General features: G+C 38.8%; 1 protein-coding gene across 1 annotated transcript in view; it reads left to right on the forward strand.

The window, feature by feature from the left end:
* Positions 1 to 20,207, forward strand: part of LOC126183287 (exostosin-1-like) — a 216,112-nt gene extending 195,905 nt beyond the window's left edge. Inside the window, exons 6-7 of the mRNA XM_049925159.1 lie at positions 245 to 495; positions 18,760 to 20,207. Of these exons, the coding sequence (XP_049781116.1) occupies positions 245 to 495; positions 18,760 to 18,940 (432 nt within the window). The 3' untranslated portion in view covers positions 18,941 to 20,207. The remainder of the gene's footprint in view (positions 1 to 244; positions 496 to 18,759) is intronic.
* Positions 20,208 to 21,892: the final 1,685 nt, after the last annotated feature.

Raw genomic sequence — 21,892 nt, forward strand, 5'->3', positions numbered from 1 at the left:
TTATTCATGTCACATTAAATACAAGCAGATAAATAAATGTCTATTTCCTTCAGTTGAAAATTTTAGGAAAATATCTCCACTTGCAATGTTGTAAGAAGAAATGTTTTATCATGGTGGTTCCAAAGCGAAATACGAAAACCTTAGTCTCTTTAGTAGGACTGAAAAGAATTTAGAAAAATATGATCTGACGCACACAGTTTTTTGAGATATGTTGCATGTTATAACGTACTGTGTGGTTTTCCAGGGCACCTGGGGCTACACGTCCAAGTGGACCAACGACTACTCGATCGTGCTGACGGGCGCGGCGTTCTACCACCGCTACTACAACTATCTGTACACGTACTGGCTGAGCCCGCTGCTGCACAAGACGGTGGAGCAGTCGCAGAACTGCGAGGACATCCTCATGAACTTCCTCGTGTCGCACGTGACGCGCCGGCCGCCCATCAAAGTGACGCAGCGCAAGCAGTACAAGGAGCAGCCGCCGGGCGGCGCCAGGTGGGCCACAAACCGCTTCACTCTCTGGGCCAGGGGTGCTAGTGAGGAGCGACAGCCAGTGGGATGCTTTACTTCTTATTTTCGTCTATTGGTGGCTGTCATCAGAGGACTGTCATAAAATTGTTTTACTTTGTTTGATGAGACCCGCCACGAATTCCTCTCCTGTGTCAGCCACCTCATCTCAGTTTGTTGAATATATTCCGATCTCTGTTTCCCTTGAAAGTTTTTACCCTCCACAGCTCTGCCATGTATCATGAAAGTTATTCCTTCAGCACCTAACACAGTGGTTCGCAACCTTTCTGAGACAATTACCCATGAGTGCGCCCAGATATTAGGTACTTCTTAGGTACTATCTTTCTCCTCCCCTCCTCCACCATCACTACCACCACAGTCTCAACCATTCCAACAACAACAATCATCATCGAGGTTAGCTCCTAACTGAAACTGAGAATCAAGAAAAATCTATTTGAAAGATAAGCCATATGGTACTTTCTCTAGTTGTTTTATTAAAGCGGCAACTAATGAGTTAAAGCTACAATTGGTACCACTTTTTCTAACAATCTTTTTTTATAGAATGATGTAATTCTAAGAACGTCGCAAGTGCTACCTAATAACTCCTCCTCATAAAGGAAGGCTAGCTATCCACATTGAGGGAAGGCACTTATTACAAAACATCCCTCCTCTCCCTAGCAGTAGTTGCTTCCCCCACACCATGCACCCCCATTTAAAATAAATCAAGTTACAAAGTACGCATTATACATAGGCCTATACTTGTAAATCATTTTCTTAATGGTCTCCTTACTTCTCAACTGGCAGATATTGGGAAGACTTCCGGATACCTATGCTTTGCACCTGACCACTCCCACTAATAATAATAATAATAATAATAATAATAATAATAATAATAATACCGGTGGAGGCTCGGGAAAAGAATAGGCCTCCGGTATGTACTGCCAGTCGTAAAAGGCGACCAAAAGAACAAACCACTAATAGGGCTAACCCCCCATTTAGTGTGATTAGTTGGTTCAGGACAGAACTAATGAAGCCTCGGACAAGCGCTGTCATGGTCGGGGACGACGCTTCAACCCTATGCCCGTCCACAATGGTGACGATATTGCTAGCCACACGAAAAATGATTTAAATCCCAGTAGAGGCGTTTTGCAGGATATGCTTCCTGCAACCACTCTAGAAGGAAAACAAAGACTGAGGATGAGATGGTCAGATTAAGTTAACAGACACCTCATGTTCTGTTATTACCAAGTAACAAACTTAGGAACCAACACAACTGGATAGAGATCACAAGTATACACAACATTTATTACCAGATACCCAGAATTAAAACTTTTAACAGAACACCGACTAGCTGATCAGATCCGTGTAATAATAAAAAATAACAGGATACCCCAGTCAGAATTAGAAAACTTCAAACAACAAGTACAACAAATACTGGAACAAAATAATGTGCAATCAGAAGAAGAAGAAAATACCCCAGAGCAAACAAACAAAGAACAACACGCATCAATTAAACAGTCAGCAGAAAACGAAATCTTAAGACAGCCACCAGCACAAGCACAAATAGAACACGAAGTGACACACATGTTAGATATAGAAGAAAAATTTAAATTGACATATATAGAATACAAAGACGCAAATACAGACATTAGACCATTCTTGCATAGACTCCCAAATAACCCACAAGTCGAAACAACAATAACAACTATCAACACAATCATACACAACAAAATAAATGAAAATACAACTATGGAAGAGTTAAAACTACTGGTTTATATAGTAGCACTCACTACACTAAATATACACACTAGGCAGAGATCAGAACCAACCAACACACAAAGAAACCCACAAAACCAGCATAGCAACACAGGCTACAGAACAGAATAGAAAAGCTGAGAAAAGATATCGGACAGCTAACACAATTTATAAGAAATGAAATGTCAGACAAGAAATGAAAAAGGTTAGGTAAAATCTCACAACAAGAAGCGATAGAGAAATTAGATGAAAAGAAGCAGAAATTACAAGCATTGGCCAAACGACTTAGAAGATATAAAAAAGTGAAAATAGAAGGAAACAAAACCAAACATTTAACACAAAACAAAAGAAATTTTACCAGACAATAGATAACACACCATTAAAATAGACAATCCACCAAACATAACAGACATGGAACACTTCTGGAGCAACATATGGTCAAACCCGGTACAGCATAACAGGCATGCACTGTGGATACAAGCAGAAACAGATGCATACAAGATGATACCACAAATGCCTGAAGTGATAATTTTGCAATATGAAGTCACCCAAGCAATTAATTCTACTCACAATTGGAAAGCCCCTGGAAAAGATAAAATAGCAAATTTCTGGCTAAAGAAGTTAACCTCAACACATTCACATGTAACTAAATTATTTAACAGTTGCATTGCAGACCTATACACATTCCCTGATACACTTACACATGGAATAACTTATCTGAAACCTAAAGATCAAGCAGACACAGCAAACCCAGCAAAATATCGCCCCATAACATGCCTACCAACAATATACAAAATATTAATTTCAGTCATTACACAGAAATTAATGACACGTACAACAAAGAACAAAATTATAAATGAAAAACAAAAAGGCTGCTGCAAAGAAGCACGAGGATGTAAAGAGCAACTCATAACAGATGCAGAGGTGAAATATGAAGCTAAAACTAAACAAAGATCGCTACACCACGCATACATTGATTACCAAAAAGCTTTTGATAGTGTACCCCACTCATGGTTACTACAAATATTGGAAATATACAAAGTAGATCCTAAGTTGATACAGTTCCTAAACATAGTAATGAAAAATTGGAAAACCACACTTAGTATCCAAACAAATTCAAATAAGAAACTTCTTGGCAGATTAAAACTGTGTGCCCAACCAAGACTCGAACTCGGGACCTTTGCCTTTCGCAGGCAAGTGCTCTACCAACTGAGCTACCGAAGCACGACTCTCGCCCGGTACTCACTGCTTTACTTCTGCCAGTATCTCGTCTCCTACCTTCCAAACTTTACAGAAGCTCTCATTCTGGAAATTCAAATAATATCACATCACAGCCAATACAGATTAAGCGTGGAATATACCAAGGAGACTCATTAAGTCCTTTCTGGTTCGGCGTTGCTCTGAACCCACTATCCAACATGCTAAATAATACAAATTATGGATACAATATTACTGGAACATACCAACACAAAATCACTCATTTGCTATACATGGATGATCTGAAACTACTGGCAGCAACAAATCAACAACTCAACCAATTACTAAAAATAACAGAAGTATTCAGCAATGATATAAATATGGCTTTTTGAACAGGCAAATATAAGAAAAATAGCACAGTCAAGGGAAAACACACTAAACAAGACGATTACATATTGGATTACCACAGCGACTGCATAGAAGCGATGGAAAAAACAGATGCCTATAAATATCTAGGATACAGACAAATAATAGAAATAGATAATACAAATATTAAAGAAGAATTAAAAGAAAAATATAGACAAAGACTAACAAAAATACTGAAAACAGAATTGACAGCAAGAAACAAGACAAAAGCTATAAATACTTATGCTATACCAATATTGACCCACTCATTTGGAGTAGTGAAATGGAGTAACACAGACCTAGAAGCACTCAATACACTTACATGATCACAATGCCACAAATATAGAATACATCACATACATTCAGCAACAGAAAGATTCACATTAAACAGAAAGGAAGGAGGAAGGGGATTTATCGACATAAAAAACCTACATTATGGACAGGTAGACAATTTAAGAAAATTCTTTCTAGAATGAGCAGAAACTAGCAAAATACACAAAGCTATCACTCATATAAATACATCGGCTACACCACTGCAATTTCATAACCACTTCTACAACCCTTTAGATCACATAACATCAACAGATACGAAGAAAGTAAATTGGAAAAAGAAAACACTGCATGGCAAGCACCCGTATCATCTAACACAGCCACACATCGATCAAGACGCATCCAACACATGGCTAAGAAAAGGCAATATATACAGTGAGACGGAAGGATTCATGATTGCAATACAGGATCAAACAATAAACACCAGATATTACAGCAAGAATATTATTGAAGATCCCAATTCCACAACAGGTAAATGCAGACTTTGCAAACAACAAATAGAAACAGTAGATCACATCACAAGTAGATGTACAGTACTAGCAAATACAGAATACACCAGAAGACACGGCAATGTAGCAAAAATAATACATCAACAACTTGCCATACAACATAAACTAATAAAACAACACGTTCCCACATGCAAGTATGCACCACAAAATGTACTGGAGAACGATGAATACAAATTATACTGGAACAGAACCATTATAACAGATAAAATACCACCACATAACAAACCTGACATCATACCCACCAATAAAAAGAAGAAATTAACACAACTAATCGAAATATCCATACCCAATACAACAAACATACAGAAGAAAACAGGAGAAAAAATTGAAAAATACATCCAACTGGCTGAGGAAGTCAAGGACATGTGCCATCAGGATAAAGGTGACATTATACCAATTATACTATCAACTACAGGAGTCATACCACACAGTATCTACCAGTACATCAACGCAATACAGCTACATCCAAACGTACATATACAACTACAGAAATCTGTAATTATTGATACATGTTCAATTACCCGAAAGTTCCTAAATGCAATGTAACATATACCATACAGTTAAAAGGAAGTCACGCTTGATCAAGGTCCGCGTCACTGTCCATTTTTGACCAGACATAACGTCTGAGAAAAGAAAGAATAATAATAAAGTGTATGGCCTACAGCAGTGTAATGGCTGTTGCATAGTTACTGTTTTGTTGTGCTAACAGTGTTCTTTCTTGTATGTGGCCCATTACGAATTCCTCTCCTGTGCCAACCTTTTCATTTCAGAGTAGCAGTTGCAACCTCCGTCCTCAATTATCTGCTGGATGTATTCCAGTCTCTGTCTTCGTCTACACTTTTCCCCCTTTACAGCTCCCTCTAGTACTATGGAAGTTATTCCCTTATGTCTTAATACATGTCCTGTCCTCCTGTCCCTTCTTCTCTTCTTATTGTCAGCCTTTTTCTGTATATTTCTTTACCCACTCATTCTGGAGAGAACCTCCCCATTCCTTGCCCTATCATCCACCTAATTTTCAACATTCTTCTGTAGCATCACATCTCAAATGCTTCAGTTCCCGTATATTCCAGTTTTCGCAATATCTGTGACTCATTACCGTACAACGTTGTGCTCCAAAAGTACTTTTTCAGAAATTTCTTCTCATATTATGGCCTACGTTTCACACTACTAGATTTCTTTTGGCCAGGAATGAACTTTCTGGCAATGCTAGTCTGCATTTTATATCCTCTTTGCTCCTTCATCATGGGTTATATCGCTACCAAGATAGCAGATTTCCTTAATTTCGTCTTATTTATGATCACTAGTCTGGATGTTAAGTTCTCTCTGTCGTCATTTCTGCTACTTCTTATTACTTTCGTCTTTCTTCAATTCACTCTCAGTCCTACTCCGTAGTTATTAAACTGTTCATTCCATTCGGAAAATCCTGTAATACTTCTTCACTTTAACTGGGGTAAGAAATGCCTTCAGCAAATCTTATTATTGATATCCGTTCACCTTGAATTTTACCCTCACTATTGAATCTTTCTTTTATTTCTATCATTGCTTCTTTGATGTATAGATTGAACAGTGGGGGCGAAGACTACGCCCCTTTCTTACACACTTTTTATGTCGGGCACTTCGTTCTTGGTCTCCCAGTACTGTTGTTTCCTCTCAGTTCTTGTACATATTGTATGTTATCCGTCGTTCCATATAGCTTACTTCTATTATTCTTAGAATTTCGAAAATTTGCACCGTTTTGCTTTATGGAATACTTTTCCCAGGTCGACAAATGCTATCAACGTTTCTTGATTTTTCTTGTCCTCAGTTATCTGCTGGATATATTCCAATATATTTCTTTGTCTACACTTTCCCCCCATTACAGCTCTCTCTAGTACTATGGAAGTTATTCCCTGATGTCACTTTCCTCCCTTTACAGCTCCCTGCCGCCCGGAGTGGCCATGCGGTTCTAATCACTACAGTCTGGAGCCGCGTGACCGCTACGGTCGCAGGTTCGAATCCTGCCTCGGGCATGGATGTGTGTGATGTCCTTTGGTTAGTTAGGTTTAAGTAGTTCTACGTTCTAGGGGACTGATGACCACAGCAGTTAAGTCCCATAGTGCTCAGAGCCATTTGAACCATTTTTTTACAGCTCCCTCTAGTACTATGGAAGTTATTCCCTGATGTCTTAACAGATGCCCTATCATCCTGTCCCTTCTCCTTGTCAGTGTTTTCCTTAGATTCCTTTCATCTCCGATTCTGCGCAGAAGCTCCTCATTCCCTACCTTGTCAATACACCTAATTTTCAACATTCGCCTGTAGCACCACATCTCAAATGCTTCAATTCTCTTTTGTTCCAGTTTTCCCACAGTCCATGTTTCACTACCATACAATGCTGTGCTCCAAATGTATATTCGCAGAAATTTCTTCCTCAAATTAAGGCTTATATTTGATACTAGTAGACTTCACCTGGCCAGGAATGCCCTTTTTGCCATTGCCAGTCTGCTTTTGATGTCCTCCTTGCTCCGTCCGTCGTTGGTTATTGTGCTGCCTAGGTAGCAGAATTCCTTAACTTCATCTACTTCGCGACCATCAATCCTGACGTTAAGTTTCTGGCTGTTCTCATTTGTGCTACTTTTCATTTCCTTCGTCTTTCTTTGATTTACTTTTACTCCATACTCCGTACTCATTAGACTGTTCATTCCATTCGTCAGATCCTGTAGTTCTTCTTCACGTTCACTCAGGATAGCAATGTCATCAGCGAATCCTATCATTGATACCCTTTTACCTTGAATTTTAATTCCACTCTTGAACCTTTCTTTTATTTCCATTATTGCTTCTTCGATGTACAGATTGAACAGTAGGAGCGAAAGACTACATCCCTGTCTTACATCCTTTTTAATCCGAGCATTTCGTTCTTGGTCGTCCACTCTTATTATTCCCTCCTTGTTCTTGTACGTATTGTGTATTGCCCGTCTCTCCCTATAGCTTACCCCAATTTTTCTCAGAAACTCGAACATCTTGCACCGTTTCTATTGTCGAACGCGTTTAATAGGTGGACAAATCCTGTGAACGTCGTCTTGATTTTTCTTTAGTCTTGCTACCATTATCAACTGCAACGTCAGAATTGCTTCTCTTGCGCCTTTACCTTTCTTAAAGCCAAACTGATCGTCATATAGCACATCCTCAATTTTCTTTTCCATTCTTCTGTATATTATTCTTGTCAGCAAGTCGGATGCATGAGCAGTTACGCTGATTGTGCGATAATTCTCGCACTTGTCAGCTCTTGCAGTTGTCGGAATTGTGTGGATGACATTTTTTCGAAGGCAAGATGCTATATTGCCAGATTCATGCATTCTCCACACCAACGTGAATTGTTGTTTTGTTGCCACTTCCCCTAATGATTTTAGAAATTCTGATGGAATGTTATCGATCGCTTCTATCTTACTTGATCTTACGTCGTCCGAAGCTCTCTTACATTCTGATTATAATACTGAATTCACAGCTCCTGGGCCGGATCGGATCCACGGTCAGATGGTTAACCATCTGTCGTCTGACTACAAGCGACAGCTCCTCGTCAACTTCAACCGGATCTCGTGTGGTGGCGTCTTTCCATCGCACTGGCGGGAGAGCACCATCATTCCCGTGCTCAAACCCGGTCAAAACCCTCTTGATGTGGATAGCTACCGGCTCATCAGCCTCACCAACTTTCTCTGTAAGCTGCTGGAACTTATGGTGTGTCGGCGGTTGGGTTGGATCCTGCAGTCACGTGGCCTACTGGCTCCATGTCAGGGCGGCTGCCGCCAGGGTCGCTCAACCACGGATAATCTTGTATCCTTCGAGTCTGCCATCCGAACAGCTTTTTCCAGATGCCAACACTCTATTGCCGTCTTTTTTGACTTACGTAGAGCTTACGACACGACCTGGAGACATCATATCCTTGCCACATTGTATGAGTGGGGTCTCCGGGGCCTGCACCCGATTTTTATTTAAAACTTCCTGTCGCTCCGTACTTTCCGTGTCCAAGTTGGTGCCTCCCATAGTTCCCAGTGGTTTCTTTGTACTTATGTGTTTCTTTCCAGCTTCTGTGATTGCCCTTCTTAGAGATGTCCATTCGTCTTCAACTGTACTGCCTACTGGACTATTCTTTATTGCTGTATCTCCGGCCTTAGAACACTTCTAACATATCTCATCATTTCTTAATACTTCCGTATCCCGCTTCTTTGCCTATTGATTCTTACTGACTAATCTCTTAAACTTCAGACTACTCTTCGTCACTTCTACATTATTATCTGAGTCTATATCTGCTTCTGGGTATGCCTTACAATCCAGAATCTGATTTCGAAATCTCTGTGTGACTACGATGTAATCTAATTGAAATCTTCCCATGTCACGCGGCGTTTTCCGAGGATACCTCCTCCTTTTGTGATTTTTGGACAGAGTATTCGCTATTACTAGCTGAAATTTATTACAGATCCTAATTAGTCTTTTTCCTCCCTCATTCCTTGTCCCAAGCCCATATTCTCCTGTAACCATTTCTTCTACTCCTTGCCCTACAACTGCATTCCAGTCCCTCTTGGCTACTAGATTTTCATCTCCCTTTGCGTATTGAATTGCCCTTTCAGCATCCTCATATGCTTTCTTTATCTCTTTATCTTCAGCTTGCGATGACGGCATGTAACCCTGAATTATCGTTGTCGGTATTGGTTTGTTGTCGGTTCTGATAAGAATAATCCCATCACTGAAATGTTCACACTGACTTCCTATTCATAACGAATCCTACTCCTGTTATATCATTTTCTGCTGCTGTTGATATTACCCTATACTCATCTGACCAGAAATCCTTATCTTCTTTCTATTTCACTTCACTGATTCCTGCTATATCTAGACTGAGCCTTTGCATTTCCCTTTTCATATTTTCTAGCTGCCCTACCACATTCAACCTTCTGACATTCCACGCCCCGACTCATAGGATGTAATCCTTTTGTTGATTATTTAATCTTTTTCTCATGGTCATCTCCCCCTTGGCAGGCCCTCCCCGAGATTCGAATGGGGGGACTATTCCGGAATCTTTTGCCAATGGAGAGATCATCACGACACCTTTTCAATTTCGGGCCACATGTCCTTTGGATACGCAGTATGTGTCTTTAATGCAGAGGTTTCCATTGCCTTCTGCATTCTCATGCCATTGATGATTGCTGATTCTTCCGCCGTTAGGGGCAGTTTCCCGTCCCAAGGGCAAGAGATGCCCTGATCCTCTGTCCGCTCCTCCGCCCTTTTTGACAAGGCCATTGGCAGAATGAAGGTGACTTCTTATGCCGGAAGTCTTTGGCCGCCAATACTTATTATTAATCAAAATTTAAGCAGTGGCGGGTTTCGAGCCGAGGACGTTTTCATCATGAATCAAAGACGTTACCCCTAGACAACAGGTGCAAGGCCATCCCTGGTACCAAGCCCATATTCTCCCGTAAACCTTTCTTCTACTCTTTCCCCCTGTAACTGCATTCCAGTCCCCCGTGACTATTAGATTTGCATCTCCTTTTACATAAGTTATTGTTGTGAAGTTGAAAATAAAGCAATTTCTAGCGCATTGCGGGATGTACCAAGAACATGGGGACGGCATTTTATGAGATATGTAAGCACATGTGATGTATGTGTGTAAATTTTACTGCCGTAGAAGAATAGCACAAAGTATGTGTATAGTGAGGACTGTGTGAGGAAGGTGTTGATCATACATTCATTTAACACAATGTAACATTGTGTCACATGTTAATGCTATTATCTGAAAAATATGTTATTGTTGATAGCTTACAAAATTAATATTACATTTTTACGAAACTAATAATAGTAATGATCCTTTAAAAACAATTTAGTTTCATGACTGAAAACAAATGAATCCTCTTGTTTTTGTCCCTCAGTAAATTACATTTTACCCTTCAGGACGTAGTTACCTCCAGGTTGCGGCCCACATGATGTAACAACTTGTTCTGTCATCCTATCCCTTTTTCTTGTCAATATTTCCCAGACGTTTTTCTCGTTGCCAATTCTGCAGACAACCTCCTCGTTTCTTATCTTATCAGTCCACTTAATTTCCAAAATCCCTCTAAAGTGTCACATCTCAGTTGCTTCGATTTTATTCTTGTCAGAAGTTCCGTGCTCCAAATGTACATTCTCAGAAACTTCTTCCTCGAATTAAGGCTCCTATTTGATGTTGATATGCGTCTTTTGGCCACGTGTGCCCTCTTTGCCTGCGCAAATCTACTTAAGTATGTTCTCCTTGCTTCATCCACAATGTGGTATTTTGCTTAAGAGGTAGCAGAATTGCCTCACTTCATCTACCTCGTGGTCCCCATTACGATGTTAATTTTATCGCTAATCTCATTTCCGCTGCTCCTGATTACCTTTTATTAGGTTTACTCTCAATCGATATTGTGTGTTCAGCAGACTGTTCATTGCATTCAGTATGTCCTGCAATTCTTTCTTGCATCTGCTGAGTACAGAAGTACCATCAGCGAACCTTATCTTTGATATTTTTTCATCCTTTTTTTTCCGCGATTACTTCTTCGTTAGACAGATTTAATAACAAGGCTGAAAGACTAATTCCCTGCCTTATACCCCCTCTAATCTGAGCACTTCATTCTTGGTCTTCCATTCTTATTTTTCCCTCGTGGTTCTTGTACATATTGTATATCACCTGTGTTTCCTTATAGCTTACACCTCTTTTCCAGAGAATCTCGAACTTCTTACACAACGTTAGATTGTCAAATGCTTTTTCAGTCCTTTGAACGCTTCTTGAATTTTCTTTAGTCTCGAATTCATTATTAACTTAAACATCAGCACTATCTCTGGTGCCTTTACCTTTCCTAAGGTATCTGATTGTCATCTTAACACATCCTCAATTTTTATTACCATTCCTCTTACTTGGCAGCAACTCGCTTGGATTAGGTGTTAAGCTGATTTTGCCATAGTCCTTGCACTTGTCTGTTTTTGATATCTTCAGGATTGCATGGATGATACTGTTTCCGAAATGTAGATGGTATGAGATACAGCGCACACTCCGCTGCAGAGTGAAAATCTCATTCTGGAAACATCCCCCAGGCTGTGGCTATGCCATGTCTTCGCAATATCCTTTCTTTTACGAGTGCTAGTTCTGCAAGGTTCGCAGGAGAGCTTCTGTAAAGTTTGGAAGGTAGGAGACGAGATACTGGCAGAAGTAAGGCTGTGAGTAGGGGGCGTGAGTCGTGCTTGGGTAGCTCAGTTGGTAGAGCACTTGCCCACGAAAGGCAAAGGTCCCGAGTTCGAGTCTCGGTCAGGCACACAGTTTTAATCTGCCAGGAAGTTTCAGTGCATTGTTGCCGTACCCTTACATCAACTTATCATGGATTGTTGCAGCAATTTTTTGCTACAGCTGTAGAAAACGAATTGCCTTTAGATTCTTCACTTTATCAGTGGTTGTGCCATTTCGTTTTGGCTTTGCTGGTGACTTACTACTGTGCTACACTGTGGAGATTTCAGTGTGTTCCAGGGTTGCAAACACATCTGGGCAAACCAAGAAAAAATTGGTTACCTAACATTGTCTCAGTTTAATGAATAAAATTTTGACTAACCCTCATTCTGTACGTTATCGATGATAAAAGGAGAAACGCACTTACATATACAGAACAGCACTGATGTCATTTCTTTCCAAGTCGTTATTTTTTCCTAGACAGAGCCAATAGCAAAGGCCGAGTTTCCTTTGCAATTGTGGTGCTATGTTTCCATTCGGTAGAAAAAAGCAGTGCAGCTTTGTAGGCGCACAGTGATAAGTCACAACAATCGCCCATCTGTTCGTATGTCTAAGAGGGTTTCTTTATACCAGGGCATCCAGCCAACTCAAAAACCATTGCCTGCTCTGCTGGTTCTACTTGAAGATTTTGGAGCATACTGCAATAATTCTCAAATTCCTATACACAGTTAATAAAGTTTCAACTTTATGTGGATCGCAAGCCTCTGACATTTCTCTCTTTCGATCCCCTTGGTTGAAAGTTGGAATGACTTGAAGTAATTTAGTGAAGTAAACTTCAATAAAACGTTTAATTGTGAGTTACCCTTCTTACAGGTTGGTATATAGAACAAATTAGTGACCATTGTTGTAACTGGTCTTCATGAAGGTGGTCCACTGCGTTGTTAGAGGCCATAGTCACGCCAAGTCCCAGAAAAATGAACCGAGACAATTGGGTAGTGAACCCTAAGACGTTGGATTTGTAGTGTTTCGCTGAACTATGGAGCCACCATATATCTTCATGACGTCACAGTCAGTTTTGATCGGGGCATTAGGAAACGGAAGATTCTTAGACTTTTCTTGGAATGATAACTGTCTGTAGTTTACAAACTGTAACATTGTATTTTGTTAGTGTGTTCGATATTATTAAATTTCAAATACCAGTTTGTCTTAAAAGAGGGGCTTTGATGTTTTGCTCACAGATGTACTTCAAACTTTGCACATTTTTAATAGCCCATTAGGACAACATAATGTGCTTGTAGTAAGGCGTACTACTTAGACGATTTCGAGAAAATTGCAAGAGAAATTTTACACTTCGATGATGCACCTTCAGATTTATACATATTTGACAGAGAGCGAACGAACGAGGAACTGCTTCTCGTGAAGACGCTATTAAAATACGTTACATCGTACATCGCCAATTTTCAGCACCAATATTTACAAAAATGTTGCGTTACGCGTGGTTTGCATCCATATTGTCGCAAGAAAGAGAAGAAAAATCTGTTGCAATTTGTAATGTCGAAAGCACATCCGACGTTTAATCGCACATTCTCCTCATATTCTGGCATATAAAAACTCTGTTTTATTGAATAAAGTTATTTACAGATTTATTTTTCAATGTTTGACTTGGGTTTTCCAAGCCTGTCCCTCGCCCTTTAATCGTGTATCTGCAGATCGTAGCGACCATGTGCAAAGCAGTTCTCGGTACCTTTCTTGATTGCAGATACAAGGGATTTTGGAAATCACGAGAACCATAGATTTTCAGGAAAAGCTTTATGCATTTTCACGTTTACGTATTGATAATTATAACATTTGTTGTGATAATAAAAATCAGCAAGCAACCAAATAATGTAGGAAATTCAATACAAGCTCATGCAAATACATGTCTTTTCATCATATACTGAATTTAAAAAAATGCAGTGCCAAAAATTTTGAACGTAGAGTCAAGAAATATCAGGAATACTTTTTCCTAGGTAGGGGGCCTACCATATTTAAGTAAACAACATTGCAAGATCACAGGTTAATGCAAGCGCTAGATAAGCCATTGCTAATGTGAAATGCTTGTACATTAATAACCTGTTTAACCGGAAGAATATTGAACGCAAGCATGTAAACGTGCGTGCATTGTGTCTTCAGGTGTCGGGTGTCAGTTTATGGGATGGAGTTTCTTGCCAGTCGTGCATGAATTGTGTTGCACAGGTGTTGGATGTCAGTTTGTTGGATGCAGTTCCATCCATGTTGCATTTGGCCGATCAATGGAGAGGCAGTTACTGCTGTTTGTGGATGATGCTAGAGTTGTCGTTCGATGATGCTCTGTATGTACTCGATTGGAGACAGATCAAGTGATACAGCAGGCCAAGGCAAGATATCGATACCCTGGAAAGCATGTTGGGTTACAAGATAGGTATGTAGGCGAGCGTTACCCAGCTGGAAAACACCCCCTTGAATTCTGTTAATGAATTGCAGCACACCAGGTCGAATCACCAGACTGACGTCCAGATTTGCAGTCAGGGTGCACGGGATAACCACGAGAGTGTGCTTGTCGTCATACGAAGTCGTACCACAGACCGTAACTTCAGCTGTAGGTCCAGCACGCAGACAGGTTGGTTGCAGGCCTTCAACTGACGCCCTCCTAACCAACACTTAGTCAATCACTGGCACCGAGGCGGAACCAGCTTTCATCATAAAACACAACAGACATCCACCCTGTCCTACAATGAGCTCTCACTTGACATCACTGAAGCCTCAAATGACGGTGCTAAAAAGTGGTGATTTGGGGTCAATGGTATGCATGCTACAGGATGCCTTCCTCAGAGCTGTCCTTGAAGTAACTGATTTGTCGTGCCAAATATCCATCCAGAGCTCTTGCAACCATATATTCCCGCGACTACCACTGCCAGCAATCGTGTACATTGGTTACATTCCTGCCAAGTCTTTCTGCAACATTGCAAAAAGAACATCCAGTTTCTCGTGGCACTATTGCACGTTGAAACTCAGAGATGTGCTGATAGTAGCGTCTTTGTCGCCTTAGAGGCATTCTTGACTAACATCAATTCACCAGGTCAATTCTCAAAGGTAAATAATGCTCATCCCCGTTACAGCGTGTATTTGAGGTAAACCTGACTTACTATCTCTTAAACATCACTTCTGAGATGAAATTAAAAGGAGTGGTGAGCGGGACTCGAGCCACCGATAACGGAGCCTGAACGCTAACCACCTGACCGCTATCATCTCACGATCATGGTCGCAATGCACCCGTACCTCATGGACGCACAAAACTTCTCTTAAAATTTACTCAAAATCGGCTAATTAATACGCCTACCTGCACATTATGTTGTCCTAATGGACTGTTAAAAGTGTACAAAGTCTGCGGTAAATCCGTGATTCCAAAATCATGCCCTGCCTCTTCTATTCATATTACCCATTTGCGTGACCGCTTGTGTATCTAATAATTCTCTTCATATTAATAGCAGACCTATTTCAAGAAGAGAACAATAATTACACCAAACATTTCTTTTACACATATTAGACGACCACTACTTACACTAAGTGTACAGAAGTTACCCTGCTGTCCACGATTCCATTTCTATTAATATTTGCTAAATATTAGTACAAATAGTGCCTTAGAATTTTAAGTGTTGAGAATGAAAGTGTAGATCATTAGGTTGCTATTATAATGTTACAAAGTCCAGAAACTGATGAAGTGTGGCATATATCTGGGCAAATAGTCAGCAAAAATGTCTTGTTTAATTTTGCACTGTAACCTGCAGAAATTTTACCTGAGGCAGGACCACTTCAGTCATAGGCTGTGGCTTTCTAAGACCCTTTACTCTCGTTTTGAACTGATAGAACTTTGGAAGTCTGTTACTGACAATTTGCTAGTATTGTGTTGTGGATTATGATGTCAGGATGCAGAATGTAGTTTACATTCAGTATACGACTTCAAATATAGTTGAACTTGACTCTCACTTCTTTTGTATTACAATTAAACTGATAGCCTCTCTAGGTTCAAGAGGACAGCAGTTCTCCATACCGTGTGATATGAATATACTGAATTATTGAAAATGAAATCTGAAGGATGCTGTCTGTTGTTTTCCTTATTTTTTCAACTATCGCTCTTTTTGTGCTACTAGTGTGTTCTCTAATACCACAGTTGGTTTTTGGACTTCTGAATTAACCAAAACCTTGTATCTGTGCCAGTATATGTATAAAACCAATGGCAAATGTCATCATCAGACGCTTGGTGAAGCAAGTTTCACATCTGTAACTACTGTGAAATGTTTTTGGACAAGCAGAAGCACTGAATCGGCTCTTGATGCATTCCTGAGAGGTGCAAGAGGAACAACATTTGAAATCTCCCTCCAGAAACCCAACATTTTCTGTGAATCACTTCAAGTGAATCTCCCTCCCTCCCTCCCCCCCCCCACAAAACACACACACACACACACACACACACACACACACACACACACACACTCCGTGGATGTGCTGCAGTACTTGTCTGCAATGCATCCCACACATGGTGGTAAGTTAAGTAAGTAAGTAAGTAAGTAAGTAAGTTCTCTTAAAAGAGCTGCTGCAGCTGCCCTATGCCTTGCACATTGTCATCCATAAAAATTATGTCCACCTGAATGCACCCCTGAAAGGATGTACATGGGGAAAGAGTACAATGTCACAATAATGATGATCGGTGGTTGTACTATCTCAAAATTTGTAGGTCAGTATACCCACGCAACATTATGCTTTCCCATGCCATAACACATGGGCGATCAAAATGATCATGTTTGACAGTGCCGGACATCTCCTCATATGGCGAGGTATGGAAACGTATAATGCACCCAAGTGTTACAGCATGGGGAAGCAAAACTGTTTCTTGGGTGTATTGACCTCCAAATCTTAGAACCCAGTACGTTCACTGGTAAAATTTATTGTGGCACTGTACTCCTGCTCCATCTGCGTCTTTTTAGAGGTGCATTCGGCCCTGACTTCATTTTTATGATAACAATGTGAGACCCCGCCGAATTTCTCTTAGTCCTTTCATTATTTTCAAAAGCTTCGAGAGGCATAAGGTACATAAAAGAAAAACTTTTTACTTATCTTCATTTTCTCTTCTTGTTGTTGGCTCTAATTCTTGCGTCTAGGGGTACATTCTTGCGGCTGAAGTTTTGATTTAACGTTTTGGGTTCCTGATGAAGATTTCCCTGTACATTTCTTGAATTTTACTCTTTGTCACATTATTAAACATCACACCGTTTTTACAATTTCCACTTAATATTCCAAATTACATTATTAGTGACTCAATCAAAAACAAATCCAATTCCATCAAGGGCATGTCCACTACTACTACTACTACTACTACTACTACTACTACTACTACATTCTGCAGTACTCACAATATTCCAGATTTTAAAAAGCAAAAGAGTTTACAAACTTTCTTAACAAAAGAAGAATCATCACCAAGATATAACACTATTCCTGCAAATGAATCCAGAAATAAAGTTAATAACTAGCGTTATATTGTGCAATTAATAATATGAATTTTAAGTGTGCCAGATAATTCTGAAAGAAAAATAATTCTAGCTGTATAGATTTAACAACGTAATTTCTTTTTATACATTTTAGTCTGAAACATATTACATCGTATGCAAAGTCAAATGAAATTCTTTCAGTGAAACAGTTGTGAATATTCACCTATACAAGAATTGATAGTATACATGGCATCGGTTATTTTTATAAAAAAAATGTTATTTTAGAAAAGGGTGTCCCACTAAAAGGTGGAGGAGCCCTTGGAGCGAGGAGATATTCAGCGAATGGACTGGGCATTCACCCATTGAGAACATGTGGGATGCTTTCGGAAGCACATCCCCATGCATCAACAACCATCCAGAAGTTTTTAGGGTCACAGGTTGAGGAATAGAACTCCCTACTGAGAGAACTCCATACCTACTTTCTAGCCAATATAGCAGCACATCAGGGACTTGCACTGCCAGCTGTGGTGATCGCACACCTTATTGATAACCGTTTCCCACCTTTTTTAATGGCCAGGGTACCATCACAATTGGCAGTAACTTCTGTGTAATTATTGTCTTTGAATAGAAGTGTCATTTCTGTTCATCTCATTGTGTATGTCTTTCAGTTACTTTCTGTACTACATTTTAGCAGTTATTTCTGTGTATGATCCAAGTTTCATCAGACTATGCTACATGGCTTTAACATATTGTGCAAAAGTTACTTTCATACTTGCGTTCCGCTCGGCAGTGTGTAGACCAGTTCAGAGCAAAAGCTAGTCTGCAACTATGAGACGGCATAAAAGATGAACAATGCAGCTTCAGTTGCAACTGTGATTTGACAAGATTGGTTTCGCCCATGTGAGGGGCACCCTCAAAATGCAGCATTAGAACATCTAGAGTCCCCAACGCTCGGACACTGACAGTCCGACATTGCTGTCACGCTACAACAGTCATGTCAAATACCTGTTTATCACAGACATTTTTCCTTCAATTGCTACTGTTTGATAATGACATGATTACTACCGAAACCAGTCATGTGAAATCAACTGTTATAACAATTGGATTACAATTTTTATAACTGATAAATAAATATATCTGAAGAAGCTTTTTCTTTGTCGTTTTGGGCAAACATATCGCTGCTAATGTTGAGTCCAAACTTTGGCTTTGCAAATAGTTCATTAGAGTAATTAGTAAGAAGTAAATTGATTTTAAAATATAATTTATTGCATTTTTCTGTCTTTTGAATCTTTATTCAGGACATCAAAAACTAAAACTGCTTTTTTTGTGCTACTTCAAGATATTTTTCCAGGTCCCCATGGAACGACCCAGATCACTTCATTCAGCGCCAGACTTGCCTCAACACCTTTGCAGCTGTTTTTGGTTACATGCCTCTCCTGCGTTCCAACATGAGGCTCGATCCAGTGTTGTTCAAAGACCCCGTCTCAAACATGCGTAAGAAGTACCGCCAGATTGAATTGGTAGGCAGCTAGTATCATCTGACAGTTAAAGTCACAGTGGTTCCTCACATTTATTTCGCAGACCTGTGGTGTGTGATACTTAAAAGAACATATACAAGTTGTTTATATCGACGTGGCGTTTTCAGAAAAAGTTTGTCGTATTTATCAATGCAATGTATTTTATTTAAGTTATGAAATTGTATACCAAGACCAAAAGGAATATACGAAACGTCTGTGCTTTCAGAGAACACAATGGTACTTGTTCCTTGCTTACATTTTCCTGTCATGGATGTGCATCGATTAGATCCCATTTTATATTTATTATTTTGAGTTGCAAACCCTTTATGACTAAAGCACTGAAAACGTGTATGTAACTCGCTGAATACAAAGACATGAATTACTAAATCTTTGATAAAATACCTATTCAAAGGCTTTCTAACCTCCCAGCCAACAGACTGCTATACCTCATAATAAATATTGTTGTCCAGTTATATATGTGACAGTCCCAAATGATGTGTATTTTCTTTGTATTTACGAATTTATTAACAAATTGAAATATTTTGGAAATTACATTTTATACAATTGGTTTTTGCGGATGTTTTGAATAATTTGTTGAAGCATGAATCAGGAGAAGAGCTAATAATATACATTGAAAACAATCTTTTCCCGACAGAATTGTGTGTTAAATAGCACCTGTTCATTATTTATCTGAAATAATTTAACATAGAATGGACTTCAGTATTGAATAAAACATTGCTGTATGTAATCAATTTATGTAAACAGGACTCTGAAGTTATAGAGAGTACATTATTGACTATTGAAGTTTTATCCATGTCTCTCATTTGGAAGACACTGTACACCTGTAAAAATTTACAAGGCTCATTGATTTTGTTGGTCAGCAGTTTCATATCAGTACTGTCTTGTAGTGACTTTTCTGTTGGTTTCATTCATTAGTTTTATGTAACTTCTTACATTCCACTAAGTCACTGTGCAATGAAGCATAAAGCAAAGGGAAGTACCTTGATGTAACTTGACCTTGTTCTGTTTTGTTTTTCTACAGTTTGATACTGTGTTGTGCAACCATTTGCTTCCCGACTGTTACATACTGTATATGCTAGCAGAGCAATGTAAATTGACACATTTTTATAGGAACATATATTTTATTTTTGTTTAATACATAACAATAAAATGGAGAATACTATACAGTAACACTGTCCATTGTCTCGGCACAGATATATTGCAGTTACAATGTGATATGTATGTGTGTGAGGATTAATAAAATGAATCTTTTATTAACGCATTGAGAAACCTTATTTTTGCTGCCTATTACATGACCTTTCCTAGTTTACCATCATAATTGTAAATATTAAAACCACCTGTGGTACATTTCGATTGATGCTTATGAGATGTATGTACTAATAGTGTTATTAATTATTTAGTTATATTTCTCCCAAAGAAATTTTGCTGTTTCAGTTGAAACGAAAAAACTGACATCAAATGCATATAATTTTGTTTTGTGATGAGTTGGCCTCCTTGGTTTAAAATAGAGTAATGTCCTTCATTTGAACTTCAACTAAAATACTTTACTGTTCAAAAAAATTACAAAATATTCTAGTTTTGCTTTAAGAACACCATAAAATATTAATAGAATTGTCTTGGAAGCATTCTCATTTCAAGTTAAATTCCTTTGAGATAATCTATAATTTCACAACACAAGTTACCAATCAAAACATTCCAGTTATTAACTGTAACTCAGAAAATTTATTTGTAAATTTAAGTCTATTTCTGAATGTGCATGCACATTTTCAGTGTTATGTAATTAATAACTAATAGTATCAGCTGTGATGAAATTTTAATGTTTCAGCCTGAAATTTCTCGATGAATAAAATTTTTTGTGGGCTGAAAACAGATACTTACTGTATGAGTGCTCATAAAATTCTCTCGCAACTTCAACTAAAAATCATCTACTGCTCTGCTGCACGTTCTTAATTACGATCATCTTTTCATTTTGACTATCATTTTATTGCCAGTGGTTGAATATTAATGAAAATAAGAACCATGAATGAGCAATTTTTCTATGAATCTCACAATCTTACACTGGCTGTTGAAGTGAAATAGCTTTACAAAACAAAATTTACATTATAAGGTACACTGATTAGCAAATGTTTACAAATGTTCACAAAAATCCATTTTTTTGGCGAGGACCATACCCCAGAATTATAAGGAATAAAAGTTTTCCATGAATGACTTTCCTATCACTTGCAGTAAAAATGTACATCTTTAAGAGAATATAACACTCAGCATTACATTTTTTGTTTATTTTAAGCATGAGTATTTTGTTCACATCCAAGCAATTGATAAACATGCCAAGAGTTAAACATTGTGTGACATTCAACTATATACTAGCCCAGCAGCCAGAGTGGACACTAGCCTCTTCTGGTTATTGCTTTCAGCAAATGATCTATCCATTTTCATCTCACATTACTTTCTCTCAGCTTCAATTTTGTCAGTACCTGTATCCTATTCTACAAACTGCTGAGTTCTGCTCCTTATGCTGCTGACTTAAAACACTGTGGAGAAAAATTATGTTGCATTGTATGATTCAAGTACAACTTAGGATTGCTTTCAAGAATGATTGTGCTACAACAGCATCTAATCCACAGGAGAGTGAAAGTTTCAATCCCTTGTGTCAAGTGTGTCTAAACCAATTCTGCATACAATAATGCCTCATCATATTCTTTAATATATGTGCAACTTCTCACAAGTTTTTTCCATTATTTGATTAACCTCTGCTTTATTACTTGTAAACAAGTAGGAAGCCACTTTCTGTTACATGATCGCTATTCTATTTGGCAGTTGGTGAAATTGCAAGAAAACATCTGCATCCAAAGATAATGAACTGTGCTAAATATTGTGAGCAACCATCTTGTCTAATTGCACATGGAATCTCATCCTAAATCTTTTGTGTGCAATTCCTACCTCTAG

This window comes from Schistocerca cancellata, chromosome 1, assembly GCF_023864275.1.
Source record: "Schistocerca cancellata isolate TAMUIC-IGC-003103 chromosome 1, iqSchCanc2.1, whole genome shotgun sequence".
NCBI classification, from domain to species: domain Eukaryota; kingdom Metazoa; phylum Arthropoda; class Insecta; order Orthoptera; family Acrididae; genus Schistocerca; species Schistocerca cancellata.